Raw genomic sequence first — 23,677 nt, forward strand, 5'->3', positions numbered from 1 at the left:
ATAGGTAAAGTTTAGGTCTTGCAGTCGAACAATGATCCCAAACACAGCAGCAAATCTACAGCAGAATAGCTGAAAAGCAAAGTCCAGACCTCAACCTGGGACATTCAGAGAGCTGTGCTTAAATAAATGCCCACAAAGCTCAAAGAACTGAAGCAACGTTGTAATGAAGAGTGGGCCAACATTCCTCCACAACAATATGAGAGACTGATAAAGTCAAGCAGAAAACAATTACCTCACATTTGTGCTGCTAGAAGTGTTTCTAGTTATTCACAGGACTGTAGTTTGAATTTAAAGAAATGTGAAAGTGCACTGAAATTAACATAAAGTTATTGCAATTTTTAAAAAAAATCAAGAAATCTAAGAGGAAGAAACAATGTAAACCACACAATTTTTTTCCCTATATTCTCCACACGGCAATGCACATAACAGACATAAAATATTTGCATTTATCAATAGAAAATATACAATTTTTCCATAGTCATAGCCAGGCCCGATTACTGCCAAACCTGTGCTGAATCAATCACTTAAACAGGACCTGTCTGACAAAGTAGAGTAGACCAAAAGATCCTCAAAAACTACACATCATGGCGCAATCCAAGGAAATTCAGAAGCAAATAAGAAACAAAGTAATTGAGATCTCTCAGTCTGGAGATGCAACGTCAAGATGAACAGAATCCAGTTTCTGGGATCCTGAAGGAGAATGTCTGGCCATCTGTTCACGACCACAAGCTGAAGTGCACTTGATCCAAAGCACACCAACAAGTCCACCTCTAAGCAGCTTAAGTAAAACAAAAGAAAGACTTTGGAATGGCTTAGCCAAAGTTCATACGTGAATCTGATTGAGGTGCTGTGACCTTGGAAAGGTGGTTCATACTCAAAAACCCTCCAGTGTGGCTGAATTACAACAATTTTGCAAAGATGAGTGGGCAGAAATTCTTCCACCACCTCGTAAAGGACTCATTGCCAGTTATCCCAAACGCTTTATTGCAGATGTTTCTACTCAGGGTGGCCCAACCAGTTATTAGGTTTAGGGGGCAATCACTTTTTCCACACAGGGCCATAATAATGGCCGCCTTAATAATAAATGCCTTGATTTAGGAACTACTTTTAATGTTTACTTGTGCTATTTTGCAAAAAATAAAATCTCTGCAAAAACATCAAAACTGCTGACCGTCTGACCTCAATATGAAATTATTAATCTTTTGACAAAAAACATTTAGATTTGTAAAAATAAAGAAACCATAGAGGAACAAACAATGTTGTTTGCTACGTTCTAACATGGCAATCTAAATAACAGTAATGCAAACATATATATTTATCAATAAAAACAGATCGCCTTTTCACTGTTACAAAAGTCAAGTATATCAATGTTTGTTCAGCTTTCATAAATGTAAGTTTATAAGTACATAGTACATTTTTTGGTAAAGTCCAACTTCTTTTAATACATGCAACACATTTCAGAACATTTGGGACAGAGACAACAAAAGACTGGAAATACTTCGTAAAAATCTGGTGAAACACTTTAAAGCCAGTGGGATTAAATGGGAAACATAAAATTTAATACTAGACAAAGACCGATTGAATCATGAAGCAAAGAATTAATAACTAAATCACAAGTAGAAAATGTTATGCAGATATTATTGGATAGATTTTGGTGTAGAAAAAAATGACAAGAAATCAAAAATGAAAGTTATCTGGTCTTTTTCTTTAAAGAGTAGCCTACTGCAGAGCAGCAACACTGACAAAGACCATCATCACCAATACTGCAGCTAATACAATGATCCAGGAGGAAACTTGAAAAAGCAGGAAAAATGTGACACTGATCAAAATGAATACATCAATTATTGATCAAAGAGAAAATGCATACTACCACAATGCATTGTTATTGCATCTCAGTTTCTCACCATCACTGATAATCTGACGTCTGCTGGACCTCAGGAATCGTCTCCATCACCTCTCTGTGAGGAGCAGAGAGCACTCGTGCTGCACATCCCACCTGTGTGCTGTGTTTACGTGAACCTGAGAGCACAGCTGTAGTGGTGACAGTGAATGTAGCGTTGGTGTTGGACACACTGACAGTGTTGTACTGTGAGAAGCTGAGGTGTTGTTGTGAGAGTGTTACAGTGGGAGCAGGTCGACCAGTGGCTGAACAGGAAACAACCCACTCTTCAGCAGAGTTTGACTCTCTGACATCAACAACAGGTTCATGCAGCTCTGTGAAGGATCAGGAGATATAAAATAAGGAGTATATTGTTAAAGATACATTGACTTCTAACACATGTAACGCATTAAGGTAAAATTTCTTACCATAAGGATGTGTTACACGATTTATAAACCCCAGTTTGTTAATTATTTGTTCATTATTCATAACTATATACTTATTTTTTTAAAAATTAAGTGTTTTTGGTCAAATGGAATTTCGTTTTGGGTAATTTTAGCCCCTTTTAGCCCTCTGCCAAAATGTTTTAACCTTTCTGTCTCTAACAGTAAAACATCGTTCCTTTATCTTCTGTGTCTGGTGTGTTGGTCAGGATTAGCTAGCTTGGCAAAAAGTTCACATTAAACAATTAAAGTGTGTTACTGTGAGGTGTGTGTTCGTACTATGAGTCACAGCTCGAGTTTTCTTGCGGGTGAAGGTTTTTCACCTCGCTGTCATTCTTGCATAAAAGTGTTTGACCCCTTCAGAAAAAAAAACGAAATTTGGGATTATTTTTTGTTTTGTTCATTGTGTGTATTTGTTTCTACTTTTTACTTTTTCTTTTACTGTGTACAGCACTTTGGTCAACCTGTGTTGTTTTTAGACATGGTTATTGATTGATTGATATGTCTTTGATTAAAATACAGCCTACTCCACATCCTCCAAGTTACAGAGAAGAGGAACCATCTGGGGTGAACTTGTGCACTTGGTATTGGCTGTCATGGTCCCTGTGCCTCTCCGGCTCGCTCATGTTGGCCACAGGTTTGTTTTGTTTTCTCTCCTGCTTCCCTGGGTGGAGCTCATTGTGGGCTCTCACCCTTGGCCCACGTATCTGCGGTGATTTCTACACCTGTTGCTGATCAGGCGGCGTCCCCCTTGCCTATTTAACGCTGCGGCACGGAGTATTCGGCACTGGAATGTTGAACCTCCCATGTTCGTGCTCTCAGCTCTCCTAAGACAAACTCTCTCAGTGTTGTGTGGCGTATTTATCTAATTGGACTCTTTGTGTTTAGATCTCCCCGGAACTGGTGGCGGACCCTGACCTGTGATCCCTGTGTGTGTCAACATAAGTGGAAATTGGAGCGAGAGTGGCTGTGGAGAAGCAAGTGTGTGTAAGAAGAGGAGTGGCGGAGTTTGGGCCGAGTGGAGAGCGAGTGTGGATTCCTTCCCCTGGAGCCCTGAAGCCCTGCCCCATTCACTGTATATACACATCACTGTGGTTTCCCTTCTGTGTTAATAAATTGTCAACCCTTTGCTTGCCAGAACGCTGCCTGCGTCTGAATCCATCTGTTAGCCCTGACATTGGATACCTGGAAATCAGTGAAGGGACCATTAATGCTTAAACTTGTACACAGGTTTGAGAGCAACCACCCAAAAGCTTCTGCTAATAAACACTAGTCTGTGTTTGTGATGCAAATGTTTCTGGCTGTGTTCACAAACATTTAGTAAGGTGAGTGAGGAATATTAATACTTATTATTAGATCATTAGCAGACTGTAGAACTTGACTGCACGCCAAGGTGGCAGTTCAGCCATTTGATTCATGTTGCAGCAGCTCATGAGTGAATGAACATCGTGCAATAAAAGTACTTCTAGAAGTACATTTTTGCAAAAACGTACATTGTGGAGGAATGTAGGGAAGACACGAGGGAGCCCAATATTTTACTCAAACGTTAATCGCTGCATCACACAACTGAACATTCAAAGCGCCAAAACCTAACCCTCTCACTTCCCGTTACACTGGGTACGAGTGGAGCTACCTGGTGGTATGTACTTACATTTATTTAAATTTACTTGAGTAGGGTAGAGTCATGCTAATGACCTAATAATTTTATTCAGGTGTGTTGCAGCAGAGATACATTTAAAAGCTTCAGGACGCTGGCTCTCAAGGCCTGGAGTTTGACACCCCTGCTTTACACAAAGATGGGTTAAATCACAGTGCAAAGAATGAATGAATAAATGAAATATAAAAAATAAATAATTATTAAATAGTCTTACACATCAATGTCATTGGTTGACTTTTGAAGTATTTGAATCCTTATTGGGTTCCCTGAGTGACAGAAGGATTAAAACACTTTAAAATCAGTACTGAAAATATGTGCAGACATTACTAGATAGATTTAGGGTTAGAATCAATAAATCACTATCATGTTAATAAGATAAGACACATTACAAAACGACATACTAGAAAGTGAAAAGGTAACTTTTCTTCAAGCAGCATAGTGGAGCAACAGAAAAAGACAAACCCCAACACTGCTGCAGCTATTACAGTGATTGAGGGAAAATCTGTGAAAAAAACAGAAAAACGTGACGCTGACCAACAATAATACATCACTCATGAAGTACTGAAGTCATTGTTATTAGATCCCAGTCAAATTTACCCAAGTATCATCCGTCTCTAGTCTAGTCTGTGGTATACAGAAAGAGTTTCTCACCACCAACAGATGTTTTTTGGACCTCAGGAATCGTCTCCATCACCTCTCTGTGAGGAGCAGAGAGCACTCGTGCTGCACATCCCACCTGTGTGCTGTGTTTACGTGAACCTTAGAGCACAGCTGTAGTGGTGACAGTGAATGTAGCGTTGGTGTTGGACACACTGACAGTGTTGTACTGTGAGAAGCTGAGGTGTTGTTGTGAGAGTGTTACAGTGGGAGCAGGTCGACCAGTGGCTGAACAGGAAACAACCCACTCTTCAGCAGAGTTTGACTCTCTGACATCAACAACAGGTTCATGCAGCTCTGTGAAGGATCAGGAGATATTGCAAGGAATATGTTGTTGAAAGGAAATCAGTTTCTAGCACATTTAAACACATTAATGCAAAAGTTCTTACCATAGACTTGGAAACAGGTTCTACCAGTGAAGGAGCCTTCAGGATAAGTGTTAAACAGACAGTGATAGCATCCTTCATCCTGCTCCGTCACATTCCTGATGACTATGGAGCAGTTCTGTAGTCCAGTGTATTTAAACTTGACTTTATCGTTAAAGCCATCATTCACTCTCTGACCATAGTACTTGCTGTAGGTGGCAACATTTGTCTCCACATCACGTGAGATTTTCTGCCATGTGACCTGAAGGACGTCTTCAGTGTCCAAGAGCTGACAGCTGAATTCAGCATCTTCTCCCACTGCTGCCAGCACAGTCTGCTGTGTTTGGACCACTGCTGTTAGAGCTGCATGGAGAATAACATGAGTTAGAGATGTGGAACTGAGAGGTATTGATGGGAAGGATTAAACAATCATTCGGGTCATGGAGTAGTCTGTGTTTTAGGCTCAAACAAATTGACATATGGGTACCACTTAAATGTGACGTAGACTATAAATATAAACCTGACAGTCATTGTTTCATACTGTATGTTTCAGTTACATTTTCTTTCATCTATAAAAAAAAAGTAAGACAATTCAGTTAGCTACCAACTAAACAAAGAAAGTCAGATAGATGTACAGATCGTGTCTATATTGGTTCTGTTGGTCCATGACCAATTCTGGAGGTCTGTACTGCATTTGAACTTTTCCAACAATTTGAAGGTCCAACCATGATTTAAGCTGGACATCAATATGGCGTTCAACATTAGAACCTTGGACTTGATGTATATTTTTTGGACATCATGTAGATATCTATGACAAGTGCAGGGAATTTAAAGGTTTAATTGAGGTCATATTTTTTATTTACAAAATATCAATATTGGGGTTACAAAACAATCCCTTCAGTGGACCAAAAATGAATTATAAAACCCATCACTTCAACATAACCAATACCAGGACTGGTATTGACTGGTAACTCGTGCTACTGTAGAAATTCCCATTGATTTTCTACATTTTCCCAGAGGCCTCCCCTTCTGTGGATTACTAGTATGTTATTTATTAATTTGTGCCTCAATTATTTCAGACCAGTTATTTCACTGGGGAAGCCCTATATTGCCCACTTCCTAATTTCAGCACTGTTTGATCTTTCTCTTTAGCATGTATGTAACTTTGGCTTGTTGAGATTTTGGCATTACTTCTGTCATAAACATTCTCTCTCAGACATAACTGACTAAGATTTCTGTGGTTACCCAGAACATTTTAATATACTTTTTGTAATCAATCAGGTCTTCAACCCCTTCTTTTTAAAATAGTGTATAAACCGTATGTATGTGTGAAAGACTGTTAATGTTTTGATAAATTGTTTATTTTAGAACAATTGGTGAGTGTGTTTAGCCACTTCACACTACTACACTTTGCTCTAAACTACATTCCTTCTCTGAACAGTATATATGTGAATGGACTGACGGATCTTTTAATTTCAAATGTTAAATAATTGTCAGTAAACTACTTATGACCTTAATGTCATAGAAAGACTGAAAGACATCCATTGAAAACAGGGTGCAGAAATTTAAGGTGCCAGGCCAATATCCACCACCCTGGAAGTCTTTAACTGAGGGGGACCACATTAGGCCACAGCTGGTGCAGCTGAACACTGGCAGTGCAAGGTTATAACGGCCTTTAGGAAGGATTAGGATAAATCCAGTCATGGCTCAACAAAGACATTCATTTGTTTCATGTTGTTTTCAAAGCGGTCTGGTAAATCCAAATGACCTTTGACAGGTGCCCACATATACTGCGGGCCGAGGGTAATTCAAAACAATGTAGCAATGTACAATTTGCACTAAAACACATCTATTGTGTATGTAGTGTGTGACAAAAGAGCAGCTTACCATTTATGGTTACAAGAGCCACAATTGCACCGGGTGAAACCTCAACGTTACAGAGGTTTCACTCTGGGGCCTTGAAAGCTGGAGGTTGAACCCATACCCCCTCACCCTTGAAGAACGTTTATCATGGTTTAAGGGTTTGTTTTTTATTCAGTGGTCAGACTGGAGAGCACTGCAGCGGGTGTTTAATGAGGTCGATAAGACTATCAAGAGAGACAAGGTCAACTCTTCTTATGAGAATATTAGGAAGCGTCTTGTATATGATCAGCTCGCACATGGCCCGAAGATTGGTTTACCTTCTGCCATGTTCAGGCCAAAATTCATCAAAAACCCTGAGGACTGAAAAAAGAAAAAAAAAAATGGTAGGTTGTCTCTGTGTGAGAGACGTTGGCATTATACTCGATATTTTTAAAAAATGCAATGTGTGGACCGCTCAGAGCCTCCCCCTCCAGCACTGCTAATCCAGACCCCACCGACTCCGCCCCCCTCTCCAGGATGCTCACAGGACTCTGCAGGATCACACCAGTCTGAGGAAACGGAAATCAACATTAAACTCGCAACCTTCCACCTGCTGTCGACGGCACTGAATGAGTACGTGCAGGAGATATGTTATGGATGCCAATCCGGTCACCCCAGCCAGTTACAACACAGTTGCCTGTTTGAGCTGCCTGTGTTTTTCTTCGAGACCTACTATGATGAGGTGATGGAAAAGCTCCGGACGCCCCGATTCATCCCGGCCATCCGTCTGTTTGTTTGCTCATACAGTGTCAGTGAGGCTGAAGCACAAATCATCAGCACTGCAGAGCGTCTTCTGTGTGAACTGAGATCAGTGCCGCACATTGTTTGCACCACTGATGAGAATGTCGGATACCTGCTAAATACCAATCATCACACCCGCGGAGTTAAATCAGCGCTGCTCCACATGATTGGAAACTACTGGTCTGGGAGACACAAGATTTAATGTACATGTTATAAAAACCTTACTGTACACAGAAAATTAAATAAAAACGTATGCTAACACTTTTTTCTGGTCATTTGTGTTTGTGTTTGGTCAAAGTGATTATGGAAAACACGCTGAGAAAAATATATCACAACCCTGCACACCCAGGGGGTTTAGGAAGTGTAAAGAAGCTCCGTATCGCTGTCAGTGAGGCAACAGGCTTAAAGCCGTCATTACCTGACGTGGAGCGTTTTTAAAAGGAGATGACACATATACTCTTCATAAACCTGCAAGGATAGAGGACACAGAAATGCAAGGATACAGAAATAGAGTTTTGGTTAACGGGATTGACAAACAGTTTCAAGCTGATTTGGTGGACATGCGTGAATATTCTGCGGATAATGATAATGTTAGGTACTTATTGACATGCATAGATGTGTTTTCTAAGTATGCATGGGTTAGGTGCCTTGAAACCAAGACAGGACAGGCTGTTGCTGAGGCTTTTGGTGATATTCTGAGAAAGGGCCGTGTGCCTGAAAAACTCCAAACAGATTTAGGGAAGGAATTTTATAATAAACATTTTAAAAAACTAATGGAGCAGCATAACATCACACATTTTTCAACCTTTAGTGAAATGAAATCATGTGTGGTAGAGCGTTTTAACCGCACCTTAAAGGGGAAAATGTGGAAATACTTAACATCAGTTAACTCGCCAAGATATGTTAATGTGATCCAAGATCTTGTACAGTCCTATGACCTGTCTTATCACAGCTCTATCAAAATGACCCCACCGAGGTGTGCAAAGATAATGAGAAAGCAGTCTTTAACACCCTGTACAAAATGAAACCCCAAAAACCGGTGACTTTTAAATTTAATGTGGGCGATACAGAGAGAATATCTAAACTACGAGGCATATTCTGAAAGGGTTACCATCAGACCTACACAGACGAGTACTTTACCATAAAGGAGCGTTTAGGAAGAGACCCTCCCGTATACAAACTGGAGGATCTCACAGGAGCTGCAGTGAAAGGTGTAATTTACGAACCTGAGATACAGCAGGTGACTATTGACAAAAACAAAAGGTTTAAAATAGAGAAAATACTTGGCAGAAAAAAAGAGGACCGAAAAAAGTTAGCACTGGTCAAATGGCTCGGTTGGCCTTCTCATTTGAATTCATGGATCCCTGAAAAAGACATCGTTGAAGTGTGATTAACAGAGACGCCGCAGCTCTGCATACTTTCATTCTGCACTAGACAAAGACTGAGGAAGGAGGGAAGGAATGGATAAAACGAACAACAACAACGCAGGCTTTTATGTGAGCCTCTTCTCGAATGCTTCAGCACATGTTTATCCAGGCAATAAGAAATCTAATTTTAGAACAAAGCTAGCAAAACCTATTGTTTTAAATGAACCGTATGAGGTCGGTGTTATAGAATTTCAATACCCAAGACTATGGTTGTCTTTTCCACAATCAGATTCGCGAGTGGAAATTTATGATCCAGTCAAAGATGGAGCATTGTCCATAACCGTGATTGAGCTGTCTGTGGGGCATTATGCATCTGTGGCGCAGATAATAAAACATTAAAACATAACACCGACATTAAAACACAATACAGTGAAGTTAGTAACTATGTTAGTGTTATGGGCCCTAGGGGCACAGTTCTCACATTTAGAGGGAGACTGGCAGAAATCTTAGGATTCAAATCAGAAGACCCGTTTGTACTTCATTATAAAAACACATACGCACCACATCCTGCAGACGTATACGGCGGAAAATAGAACATTTTTATTTATGCAGATATCGTTGATTACCAGCTTGTGGGTGACGCCCATGCGCGGCTATTAAGAGCAATAAATATAACAGACGATGACCGTCGGGGAGCCATTCTTCAATTTGACAGCCCACACTACACACCGGTTTCGAAATCCTTAATCCATGACATAGAAATTGATTTGAAAGACGACCAAAATCAACACATACCCTTTTTATACGGGAAGGTGTTTGTCAAGCTCCACTTCCGACCCATAAGACACCATTTTTAAAAAATAAGGATGTCTGTCTACAACACAGATGAAGCAAAATATGTAAGATGTTATTTAAATCAGGCTGGTGGCGAATTGAATGGTTATATTGGGACCAGCACGCAATGTGGCGCAGGTCTGGGAGGTTTGTTCCGCAGCCTGTTTAGAATTGCTGTACCGTTGTTTAAAAAAGGAGTCAGCATAGTCAAACCCCACCTAAAAACAGCAGCATCAGGCATAGTGTCTGATGTGATATCCAACATAACCAAGCCAACATCTACTAAGCAGGATGGCAACGGCTTGTATGTGTATACACCCAAACCTTCTAAGACCCCTCCCACTGCACGCATGCGTGATACACCGCCGCCTACAAAGCGTAAAATGACAAAACCTGCCAGGAAAGCCACCAAACGGAGACAACCACGCGGAGTGAAAAGACCCAGAACCAGTCGTTCAAAAACTACAGCATGTGACATCTTCTAAATGGCTCTGTTACACAACCAATCAGAGAATGTCTAAAAACAGAGCTCGATCTTTTTACTGTCCCATACACACAAACGTCCATAGAGAAAACGACCTTTATTGAAATTCCACCAGTTTCTGCAATCACAGACGGAGGTCCAATCGAGTTTAAATCTCATCGTCCGGAGAGGATTACCTGGATCTAAACGATTCCTATATCTACACACGAGTAAGAATCACAGATGCTGACGGCACAAACTTAGGCAGGGATGCAAACGTGGGACTTGTTAATTATCCAGGTTGCACCTTATTTAGTCAGGTAGATGTAAATTTGGGGGATCGCTTGATGAGCCAATCATCCAACACGTATCCATACAGAGGCATAATAGAATGTCTTATCAATTATAATAAGGAGACTTTAGACACACAGTTCAGCAGCGCTTTATTCTGTACAGACACAGCCTCGCACATGAATGATACATGTATAGAAGGGGAGAGCCAGGGTCTGGTGACCAGAGGTACTTATACAGCGAATAGCAGTATTGTTGAATTGATTGCTCCAGTACACGCAGACCTGTTTTTTCAAGAAAAATTATTACTTAATGGAATCGATCTGTCGCTGAAATTTGTGCGCTCTAAAGACGAATTTGCTCTCATGACTGGAGCTAATGGCACGGTGGTTAGCACTGTTGCTGCACAGCAAGAAGGTCCTGAGTTCAATTCCACCATCAGGCCGGGGTCTTTCTGTGTGGAGTTTGCGTGGGTTCTCTCCGGGTACTCCGGCTTCTTCCCACCATCAAAAGACATGCAGCTTGTGGGGATAGGTTAATTGGATAATCCAAATTGCCACTAGGTGTGAATGTGCGAGTGAATGGTTGTCTGTCCCTGTGTGTTGGCCCTGCGACAGACTGGCGACCTGTCCGGGGCATACCCCGCCTTTTGCCCTATGACAGCTGGGATAGGCTCCAGCGCTCCCCACGACCCTGAAAAGGATAAGCGGAAGCGAATGGATGGACTGGAGCTAACACCGTGTATTAAGTTAAAATCGTCTCTGCCAGCTTATTTGTGAAAAGAATCAGTGTCTCACCAAGTGTCAGGCTGGCACACGGCAAGGCGCTGCATCATGCAAATGCAAAATATGCTGTAGACAGAGTTTCTTTAAAGACCTTCTCCACACCTGCTGGGGCAAGAATATCAACTAATGACAACTTATTTATGGGCAGGTTGCCTAAATTTGTCATCATCGCCTTCGTGGATAACGAAGCTTATCCTGGTTCTTTTACACGTAATCCATTTAATTTTAAAACTGTGATATAGAATTCATGTGTTTATATGCTGATGGACAGTCGTATCCGGCCAAACAATTCCAGCCAAATTTTCAGAGAAAACACTACACCAGAGAATTTTATCAGCTGATACAAACCACTGGAAGACATTTAAAGGATAGACCATTGGCCATAACACGTGAGGACTTTGGCTGCACATTATTCTGTTTCAATCTGGAAGCTGATGAAGGACATTCAGGGAATGTATCGTTAGTTCAAACAGGGAGCGTGAGGCTGGAAACCCGTTTCAGAAATCCGCTACCCCGAACAATGAACCTGGTGTGTTACTCTGTATTTGATTCAGTCATCCAAATATCTAATATGAGACAAGTGCTGCTGGACGACTACTAAAGATTCAAAATGAATACAATAGAACTAACCAGCATTGTTAAAAGGATTAGTAACAGGGCACATCTTCTAGGCGTCTTAGCATGTGACCAGCTGCCAACAAAGCCCATCAGATATCCATGCATGGGCATTGTGAATACAGATCCATCAGACTTACCTGGGAAGCACTGGTTGGCGTTCTATATCACAAAGACAAGCAAGGGCACTTTTTTGACAGCTTCGATAACTCACCTGATACGTTTTCACCCGAGATAAAACTTTTTCTTTTATAAAACACCGCTCGGATATTGTATTCTGGGAGACAGGTTCAGAATGACTTTTCGGTAACCTGCGGACAACACTGTGTGCTTTTTCTATATCATGTCCAGGAGCGTCTTATTCAAGACTAATTAATATGTACAGTGATAACCTTGTTTGTAACGATGCAATGGTTTGTCATTTTGTTAACAAAATAAGACCTGTTTCTGCATGTTTTGAAAATAACTTTGATTGTGTGCAGTGCAGATACTGATTCAAGTAACAAATAATAAAAGATAACAGAAGAGAATATCGTTTCATCTGATATTTATTTTCACCTAATTGTTAAAAACATTATTTAGTAATAATAAAATCTTTAAACATCAGCATAGAGTTCAAAAAGTAGTAAAAAGGGGAAAACTGTCATCTGTTTAACAAAACAATATAGACATAAATAAGAAAAAACACATAAGTAGTAGTATATAAAAAGGGAAACAAATGCGAGGTTAAATGATCTTTTTTTCAAGAATAAGAAAAACAAACATAATTTTAAAATTCATTAAAAATCGATCCACCCGCTTCTACTCTGCCTTGATTTTTTATGTGTGGTAAATAAGCTTTGATCACTCAGTGACCGCTTCTTGTGCAAACCATTTGTTTCAACACTCGGGTCGCCAGTGTCGCCTTTATATTGGCTAATAGTCCTCCTCACCTCAGCATTAGGAAAAGCAGACAGAGGAACATTTAAGCGGGTGAGTGTTTTTAAAAATGTCGACCACCCTGCAGGCCATGAAACATCTGTTGCTCTACGTGTTGCTGTTGCACTTTGGATCAAATCATAGAGATGCGAACCTCTGATTCTCTGGTTGTCAATAATAATCTCACCCCTATCATTCCAAGAAACTCCCGACGCACGAGTGAGCGCTGTTAAAATAAGCTCTGCATTTTTTCTGCTCCTTTTTGCCATATAGGACAAAATCTCATCCCAAACATGTCTTTTTGTCTGTCGCCACCAACATTGTTTTGGCGGTCAGATGCATCCTGACCGGTTTCAGAAGGCAAAGATAGTGTTAGCACATTTTTTTCACTCATGCCTTGTTTCACAAGTGAACGGTATCTCTGAAGAATGGCAGAATACTTTTTAGCCTCTCATACACATCCAAATCTGCAGCTGCAGCACTTCAACCATAGCTTTGTCTCGCTCGTTTTGCTCTACATGTCTGACGGAGCCTGTATGTTGTTGCTGCTGATGGTTTAACATGTCCAACTGATGCTGCGGGACCAAAAACATTTTCTGTGTGTGCTCCATTTTCACCTGTTTGCTATAAGACTGGTGATGAAGGGTATGGCAGCCCCTAATAACGGTAGCAAGAATCCTCCAGATTGGTTGATGGATCTTCTCTTTTTCAAACGTTTGACCTTTTTGTCTGGAACCAGCCTGATTACTTTTTTTCTTTTTTAGTTGTCTGTACTGTTGATCAGTCAGCGGGATAACACCTTTCAAAACATTGAGCGATATCTCACACAGAGCATTAATAAAATCCATGCTCGCATTACAAATAATATTCCTCCGTACGCTGGGTGGGGATTTATACAACAACTCCAACAGTGCAATGTTTCTCTGCATCCGTGAATACGACATCCTTCTTACCGCTTTAGCTGTTTTTTGGGGATATAAACAACTTGACGATCTGACAACAAATTGGTTCTGAGTCTTAAATAGTCAGGCGTCTTAGATTTATAATCGATTAGAAGATACCCGTATGGGGTGGATGTGGCATCATTAAAAGCTTCTAAGAAGTATTTTGTATTACCTGGAAACATCTGTCTACCTAAAACTGAAATTTGATATTTATCTCTGGGGTTGTTAAACAGAGTTAAATAATTAGTGTTCAACAAAATTGTTGCATAAACAAATTCTGAACTAAACACATGCAGCTCAAGTTCCTATGATGAACGTATTGTGTGGACACATTTTGAACTTCTATGCTGTCAGACGCAGTATTCATCACATCGTCGATAATGAGCAAGTTGTTCTTATCCGGAGGTAAAAGGACATCGTCACTCAGAGACTCCAGTGTACCATTCACAAAGGTGATTTTTCTTATCTGAAGAAGTTGATTGTATAAAGGTTGCCAGCAGGAGTAGATGTAAACAATATGCCAATTTTGGTTGAAATAATAGTGGATGCTTTTTCAATGATGCTTTTGACAAAGAAAGTCTTTCCACAATTACTCGGCCCGCTAATAACTAAACTAAAGGGTGCTGGAGCCTCCCATCAAAGGCTTGATCCTGATCAGTATCCATAAGGGAGTGTTGTATAGTCAGGCAGCACCCTTCTCTTGTTATAGACCACCTGAACTTTTTTTACATCTGTTTCATTCCTGAGATGAAACCTCTTCTTATTGCGTTTGATGGTGTCAGACTCTGCAACTAAACGCGCATCCCTGTTGGCCACAAATGCCTTGACTAAGCCTTTCAACGATTCGTGGGTAACAACTTTAGAATTAACATCATTGAACCTTTACACTTAACCTGAGTCTTGCCCTGTTTTGTGTAATAAGCATAGCATTTTGGACCTCCAGAGACAAACTCAGTAATGTGATCATCCTCTCCAGACCCGCCATCATTGAGCTCATCAGTCAGCTCACCGAGGTATGGTCCTAAAGGGGGTACCCACTGCCCGGGATGAGAGGTGAAGATAACTGAATCTGTGTCGCAGTAAAGAATGCGTTCCTGCAGCTTGTCTAACAAGTCATACAGAGTGAGCCTCGCATAGGCCGTAGTCATAGCACCGACAAAGACATTCACATCCTTCACCCGCGACCCTCTACCATCAGCGTGACACCACTGAACCACTGCAACATCATCAGAGATGAAACAAAACTGGCGAACGTCATAATGGTCACTGAACATCAGCTGTGTGAATCTGGCAGGGTCTGTAATCAGCTCGCAAGATGGCATATTTGTTCACATGCAGAATCACCCCCAGAGAGAGTTCAGAAGCAGTTTATTACAACTTCTGATTGCTTTGTTTACACAAATCTTAGCAGGGTCAAGTCTGATGCCTTCTCTCTCATAATAGTCTTGAACAAACTTCTGCTGCTCCTCAGCTGTTTTGACATTTTTCGGGTATCCAGATGCCTGCTGCTTGAATTTCAAAAATGTTTTGACATACGGCTTAAACAGTGTGTCAGTCTTATTAGGGAGGTGCCAAACTTCAGCGATGCAGACAATCTGATACCCTTTTTCAATAGCCTTTTCAAGCTCAAAGGAAACCTGACAGTTGCCTCTCACGTTCAGCATGCACACAATCACTGTGCTGGCGCTGCTCTTCAGCAGACGTTCTGCAGAGAGGAAACATCAGCTTATTGTGGCACTTGTAGGGCAGAACAGGATGAAATAGACCCCTTGGAGGAAGCACAGTGCACTTAACAAACCCGAAATAATTTTCAACTCTGTCAAAATGATTGGATATGATCTGAGGGTGACCTATTGGATAATGTTTCGTGCACTGAACAGTGGGGTAAAGACTTGTAAAATCATAGTATCTGATCTTTTCATCTCCACCATCATCAACCTTGTGGTACAGTTTCATCGCATTAGTCCTCCCCCCAAACAACGCGTCTCTAGGGTCCAGAGGCTCAGGCTTTTTGTATTTGTGCATAAAGTCCTTGACTGACTGATCAGTCGACTTTAATGATGACCAATCACACCCCCACATGACCACGACATTAAGACCATAATGCATTCTTAGAGCATTCACCTTCTCACAACCTGCATGATACAACTCGCCATATGACAGCTTGGCGGCAGGGTTAACATCACTCTCCGGGTAGCAGCGGAGACAACCGTGATAGAAACACCCAAAGAATTCATATGCACTTCTGCTGGAAGCATCAAATCCATCCACAAAATAAGGTCCTACTTTTTGTTCGCCGCCTCTGAGAGCATGCTTGATAACAATGTTTTGTTTCGTATTGAAGCCATTCAAGAGACACGTCTGAAAATGTCTTATTCTGATCAACATGCACACCGTGATGAGTCAATGCCAGGGTGTGTTTTGGAAGAAACAAGGTTTTGAAAATCCCCATGCAGTATGATGCCAGGGTGGCGTGTGAAAATGGATCAATCTGCGTGCACTCCATCAAGGTCTCGCGGTATATTTTACAAGCCATTCTCAACACCTCGACATCATTAATGCAGTACTTACGCATTTCAGCCTGTAAATCAAATGGTTTCTCGCAGGCAGGCTTGTACCACGCCATAAATTTCTCCTTTTCAAATTCAGACATTTTTTCATACCCGTAAAAAGACGGGGCAGGATAAGGACCTACATAGAATTCGTCAGCCCTTGTGTTAAATGTGTGTGGAAAGAAGCCTTTTTCAAGGTCCTCGAATCCCAAGGCAGAAGGTGTTTTGGCCAAACGCATGGGCAGAGAGCTAAATGAGTCCATCCATCTCTGATCATAGGATTTGTCATACATTAGAACGACACGACTCCCTCTCATTGTTACACCCGGAGCAATACCCTGTTTAACGAGGTATTCCAGGAGAATATAGCTGTCGAAACCCGAAGAATTATGGGCTATAAATGTATAGCCACGGTATTTAGGCCTTCTGTAGTGCCCAACGAATGCAGACACACAATTCAATGTGTTGAAACAGAATTTTTTCCCATGCATATCCATTGTGCACACAAAAACAGCCTCCTGCTTTCCGTCATGATACCAGGTCTCAAAATCCTATATTATGTATTTTTCATGAGGTTGTTTCATTTCAGCAGGCTGAAGAAAACACTCGTGATTCATGCCAGTGTCTACCAGGCGTTCTCCACAGAGTGTACATGCACTTGGGGCACATTTGTGTTCTGATTTGTCTGACTTCCTGTATACCGTACCACATGTTTCACAGTATTTCATATGATCACACGGTATTAGATTATGTACCGGTTCTACTAGTTTGTGCTGATGGTAGCAATGCTGCGACTTACAGATACGTTTACAGTCTCCACATTTCACAGTCTGTGACGGGTAGTTTTGACACAGTGTAAAGCATACATTGCATCTGAATCTACATGTGTGGCACAGTGGAGTCTGATATGTACTATAACAATAATTACAAAAATAGCTAACTCCAAAAAACCCTGTTGTGCTTTCAATGACATAATAATGACCATCGTGTAAATACATATATATGGTTTGAGGCTGCGGTGTGTCGTGTGTTTTGAAACACTGTAGCTGTTTTCGTCCTGCAGTATGATGGAAAATAACGATTTTAACATTTAGCTGTTTTTCAAAACTGCTGACATTGGTGAAAGAAACCTGCTGCCTGGGGTCGAGCCCTGCATCAATGTGTAGCTGCTTTGCACAGAGTAGTTTCTCATCCTCAGACACCTCAGCATTGAGAGCATGCGCCAAGCACAGACAAAAACACAGGTTGTTATTACTATTTTGAGGATTATACAGATGTCATTATACAGATTATACAGATGTCATGCATCTTCTAAGGCTTGGTCAATTGAATTAAATTAAATTTAATTACCTAAATTAGCTAAACTCTCTCGCACCCTGCAGGGAACCTGTTGCAGATTATCTAGACTGGTCTCTCTAAAATCAAGACGCTGACGCAGTTCTCTGGAATTAAAATGAGGCATGTCCCTACTCCTAACCCCACCGCTACCATCACCACTGCTGCCGCCAATCTGCACAGTGTCACTTTCATTCGTATTATCTAATACATCAACAGCTGCATCAAAATCATTGCTAGGAGAAGGCGGATGCTCATGAGAGTCAAAATGGTCAGCAGAGGACACAACATCAAGACTACCAGTTGCATCAGAATGCACAGTAGGTGACGATAGGAGGTCGTCATTAACACTGTCAATTGCTTGATACCAAAGTACAGATTGTGAAAGAAGCTCATCAATGTCAAAATGCCCTTCAGAAGGTGTGGCATCAATATCACCAATTTCATCAAACCATTCTGTAGAGGATGGTGTGTGACTGCATTCACCGCGGTCATCACCCACATTATCAGCATTGCCAACATGAGAATTAACAGCACCGTTACTTCGCATAAATTTTCAGTTAAAATTTAAATAATTAAAACAAAAATACGCGGCACTAGATTGATTGACAATGGTCTACAGCAATCAGAACGCACAACACAATGTGCTGTTAAAGCAAAAAAAATTCAGCGAAACAGCAAGTCTGCGAAAGGTGAACCGCGTTACAGTGAGGGACCACTGTACAATAATTTCCAGTAGCACTGCTGGTATATGAAATGGTGAGTTTTGAGGTTGTCTTCAAACAAGTGCATTGTACTAGAAAAGGGTGTTTGAAGGATTAAAAATGTAAAAAGTAATGACTATTTTATATTTATGAAAAAACTTTATGCAGAAAAAGTAGCAAAGAAACAAAAACATAACACATGGACACTTTTGGCCACGAACAAGCTGAAGGGATGGTGATTTTTTTCAATGAACCCAGATTGTTAAAAAAAACACTTAGACTCAAATTTATTTATCAGCAGCATCAATAGTAACAAAAATACAATTTAGTTTTCGCTGTCAAAGTCGATTTAACTGAAGTGACGTGTTTCCGGTCGCAATATGGCGCCCCCCTGTGGCTGCAGCCAGATGCTCATGTACCATCAATGTGGATTGTCAAACAGCTCTGCATAGCTGCAGTTGAATTTGGTGATAGCAGGTTTACAAACAAAGTGATCAGTTATATTTTGATAAATGAAATTTGCCCTAATCCGGTTAAAAGAAATTTTATCCTTAAAGAATTTGAGACCATGGAGGTTAAGGTGATAAGACAAAAGTATATCTCACTTCCTCTTTCCCCTAAAGTAAAAGAGGTTCACTTTAAAATCATTAATGAGGTTTATCCAACCAATGAATTCTTAAGACGGAAATTAAACTTAGATGTGAACGCCTGCACATTTTGTGAAAATGATATTGAAAGTCTGGATCACTTGTTTTTCTACTGTGAATCAGTGCACTCCTTCTGGACTGACATGTGGAGCTGGCTACAGTCCAGGAGAATTCAGTTACCACATTTGACGGTGACAGTAATAAAGTTTGGAATTCTTGCTGAGAATGCAGATTTTGACCTGTTGATTTGGACGTTTTTGTTAATGGGAAATTCTTTTTATTCAGAAATGCAGATACTTTAAAGCTAAACCATGTATAAACAGATGGCTGAATGACTTTAAACTCTGGGCTAAATCGCTGAAACATGTGAATAACAAGAAAGCTCATAAACTTGTTGTTTTATTTAAAGAGTTTAATCTATGTTAAAAAAGAAACCTCCCTAATTTATAATCTTGACTGCCCTTTTTTGTTCATGTTATTTTTTGCCTTTGGTTCAAATCCTTCAACGACTGTTCTTTCTTTTTGTGCTAGCTCTTTTGGCTTTGTGTTTATTGTGTGGATGCCTTAATAGGCATCCACACTATTGAGTTCCTGTTTCTCTTTATTCTTTATTATTCCGGGTGTTTCCGTACACTTTTCGCCGTGGATCTACTTCCACAATTTTTGTGCTATTTTCACCGTTCAAACTCTAAACTGTTCTGCTCTTTCTGCTATGACTTTTGGTGTTTATTACTATTATACTTTTTAAAATATTACACTTTTTTCCTTTAATTTGTCCCATTGAAATGAATGGGAAACTTCCACAATTCTGCTAAAACTTTCTTGTCTTTGAAACTTAACTACTGCCTCATACTTTCACCTAGAAACTCCATTCAAACTTTAAAACGTTCTCAAATGATTGGGCTATTCCTGTATGATTCAGCTTTTTCAGATCTTCTACTGTTTTCATCTTATCTCTCTTTAAGTCTTCAGTTGCAAAATTGTGATTTTTCAGAAAATACATGCGTTGCTATGGTTGCTATGCAATTAACTCAGAGGGGACAGTGAAACTGTTTGAATTTTCTCTTCATGTCCAAACAACTTCTTGCTACTCGCTCAATTTCTACTCAAGCCCCACAGATTATACACCAAAACGTAGGTATTTTTGCTGGCTTTCAGAAAATGTCCCTATCATTGTTGTGGGACTCATAGTTATTTTGCAAATCTCCTCAGAGTAACACAAAGTCAGAAAACTCTCCATATAAAGTCAATGGAGAGTTTGTTCAAAATCACCGCTGGATTTCTCTAATGAGAGGCATTTTCAAATTGTCATATCTCCTTAACGAAGCGAAGTTAAGACATGAGGCTTGTCCCGGTATATCTTCAGACACTCCTGATGCTCACAATTCAAGAATTATTTTCTCACCTATTACCGTTCTGAGATGAGTTAGACTTGTTTGAGGGTAGGAAATTTGTCCCTCGCTCAGATTTCATCAGATTTCAAATTCTGGAAATGAGTCACTTTTTTCTCTCATCATATCTTTTTGATGGATTTCCACAGAGCCCTGAAAATTTCCACGACTGTTCACCAAAGCCTGCTGTTTCTTACGGTGAAAGAATGATTTTGATGCTCCATATAGATTTAGAGTTACCAAAGGTTGTTTGAGAGCAAGTCAAGGCAGTTTTTGCTTCGCCTCTACTCAGTTACAGTGTATTACAAGTCATATATCTTTAATAATTTATATTTTATCTCTGAATTATGAAGACCTGAAGATTCCCCCATCTCTTCTGAACAAAACAATGTCTGAATGACCGTTCTAGCCTCTACGGTTAGGAAATTATGGCCATTTGTTCGAGGGGAATCCTGAATGTCAGAAATACACTGAAGAAAACTCACACCTCTCTCTGTGTCTGCGTGTGTAAGGGCTGACTACAGCAGGTGCAGCTAATTTAACTGACCTACATATACCAAGCCCAGACTCTCAACAGCTCCTGTTCCCTTTACTGTCTGTGTATGTGTGTCTGTGTATCAATATTTCTCCTATGTTTAGGTATTACTCCTCAATCATAGTATTTCTGCTAAAGCAAAGTACTTCTACTACATCTTAGTACTTCTGCTAAATCATAGTATTTTTTGAAAAATCATAGTATATTTGCCAAATCATGGTATTTGTGCAAAATCATGGTTTTGGGGCCAAATCATAATATTTCTGTTATGTTATAGTATATGTGCTGAATATATTATATGTGCCAAATCACAGTATTTATACCAAATTATAGTATTTATGCCAAATTACAGTATTTCTGCTAAAAAGCAGAAATAGTCCTTTTTAGCAGGAATTTCTGCCAAAGATAGTATTTATGTTAAAACATAGTATTTCTGCTAAATCAGAGTATTCCTGCCAAATCATAATATTTGTACTGAAACATAGTACTTCTGCCCAATCACATTATTTGTACTAAATGATAGTACTTGTGCCAAATCATAGTATTTGTGCCAAAGCATCGTATTTGTATGGAGTCATAGTATTTCTTCTAAATCATAGTATTTCAATCAAATCTCAGTAGTTGTTGTTAAAACGCAGTATTATTGCAAAATCATAGTATTTGTACCCATTCATAGTATTTCTGCTAAATCATAGCATTTGTGCCAAATCATGGTATTTGTGCAAAAACATAGTATGTCTGCAAAACCATAGTATATCCCTTATGTTATAGTATTACTACTAAGGCATAGTATTTCTGCCAAATCATAGTATTTGTACTAAATCATAGTACTTGTGCCAAATCATAGTATTTGTTGCACATCATAGTATTGGAACCAAAACATAGTATTTGTCCCAAAGCATCGTATTTGTATGGAGTAATAGTATTTCTTCAAAATCATAGTATTTCAATCAAATCTCAGTAGTTGTGTTAAAATGCAGTATTATTGCCAAATCATAGTATTTGTACCCAATCATAGTAGTTTTGCCATGTCATTGTATTTGTGCCAAATCATAGTATTTTTGCCAAATTGTGGTATTTGTGCCCAATTAATAATTCTGTTATGTTATAGTATTACTACTAAGTTGTAGAATATCTGTTATGTTATAGTGTATCTGCGGAATATAGTATTTGTGCCAAATCGTAGTATTTATACCAAATCACAGTATTTGTGCTAAAACATAGTATTTCTGCCATATTGTGGCATTTGTGCAAGAACAATGAACTGTTATGTTATAGTATTACTACTAAGTCATAGTATTTCTGTGTTGTTATAGTATTTGTACTAAAACGTAGTATCTCTGCCAAGTCATAGAATTACTGCAATTTCATAGTTTTTTTTAGGAAATCTGTTATGTTATAGTATTACTACTAAATCATAGCATTTGTGCCAAATCATGGTATTTGTGCAAAAACATAGTATGTCTGCAAAACCATAGTATATCCCTTATGTTATAGTATTACTACTAAGGCATAGTATTTCTGCCAAATCATAGTATTTGTACTAAATCATAGTACTTGTGCCAAATCATAGTATTTGTTGCACATCATAGTATTGGAACCAAAACATAGTATTTGTCCCAAAGCATCGTATTTGTATGGAGTAATAGTATTTCTTCAAAATCATAGTATTTCAATCAAATCTCAGTAGTTGTGTTAAAATGCAGTATTATTGCCAAATCATAGTATTTGTACCCAATCATAGTATTTTTGCCATGTCATTGTATTTGTGCCAAATCATAGTATTTTTGCCAAATTGTGGTATTTGTGCCCAATTAATAATTCTGTTATGTTATAGTATTACTACTAAGTTGTAGAATATCTGTTATGTTATAGTGTATCTGCGGAATATAGTATTTGTGCCAAATCGTAGTATTTATACCAAATCACAGTATGTGTGCTAAAACATAGTATTTCTGCCATATTGTGGCATTTGTGCAAGAACATTGAACTGTTATGTTATAGTATTACTACTAAGTCATAGTATTTCTGCGTTGTTATAGTATTTGTACTAAAACGTAGTATCTCTGCCAAGTCATAGAATTACTGCAATTTCATAGTTTTTTTTAGGAAATCTGTTATGTTATAGTATTACTACTAAGTCATAGTATTTCTGCCAAATCATAGTATTTGTGCCAAAGCATCGTATTTGTATGGAGTCATAGTATTTCAATCAAATCTCAGTAGTTGTTGTTAAAACGCAGTATTATTGCCAAATCATAGTATTTGTACCCAATCTTAGTATTTCTGCTAAATCATAGCATTTGTTCCAAATCATGGTATTTGTGCAGAAAACTTGGTTTGTCTGCAAAACCATAGTATATCTCTTATGTTATAGTATTACTACTAAGGCATAGTATTTCTGCCAAATCATAGTATTTGTACTAAATCATAGTACTTGTGCCAAATCATAGTATTTGTTGCACATCATAGTATTGGAACCCAAACATAGTATTTGTCCCAAAGCATCGTATTTGTATGGAGTAATAGTATTTCTTCAAAATCATAGTATTTCAATCAAATCTCAGTAGTTGTGTTAAAATGCAGTATTATTGCCAAATCATAGTATTTGTACCCAATCATAGTATTTTTGCCAAATTGTGGTATTTGTGC

General features: G+C 39.3%; 4 protein-coding genes across 5 annotated transcripts in view; 3 read left to right on the top strand and 1 right to left on the bottom strand.

The window, feature by feature from the left end:
- Positions 1-23,677, top strand: part of LOC308403394 (NACHT, LRR and PYD domains-containing protein 12-like) — a 1,254,170-nt gene that overhangs the window by 49,933 nt on the left and 1,180,560 nt on the right. The gene's annotated exons all lie outside the window — the stretch shown is intronic.
- Positions 1-23,677, top strand: part of LOC308403425 (NACHT, LRR and PYD domains-containing protein 12-like) — a 646,283-nt gene that overhangs the window by 43,609 nt on the left and 578,997 nt on the right. The window lies entirely within an intron of this gene.
- The window catches only part of LOC308403548 (protein NLRC3-like), a 229,665-nt gene that overhangs the window by 23,150 nt on the left and 182,838 nt on the right, over positions 1-23,677 (top strand). The window contains exons 3-4 of the mRNA XM_080893077.1: positions 2,845-3,130; positions 3,211-3,397. The gene's annotated coding sequence lies outside the window, so the exon portion shown is untranslated. The remainder of the gene's footprint in view (positions 1-2,844; positions 3,131-3,210; positions 3,398-23,677) is intronic.
- LOC308399738 (uncharacterized protein) lies at positions 411-15,183 on the bottom strand (the record flags this gene model as incomplete). The annotated part of the gene is made up of 4 exons (XM_080887171.1): positions 411-2,214; positions 5,026-5,364; positions 7,316-7,412; positions 14,755-15,183. 4 exons carry the CDS (start codon positions 15,181-15,183, stop codon positions 1,907-1,909), a joined length of 1,173 nt encoding a protein of 390 aa, XP_080743297.1. The 3' UTR covers positions 411-1,906.

The sequence above is a fragment of the Rhamphochromis sp. 'chilingali' genome (genome assembly GCF_963969265.1).
Source record: "Rhamphochromis sp. 'chilingali' genome assembly, chromosome: 1".
In the NCBI taxonomy this organism is placed as follows: Eukaryota; Metazoa; Chordata; class Actinopteri; order Cichliformes; family Cichlidae; genus Rhamphochromis; species Rhamphochromis sp. 'chilingali'.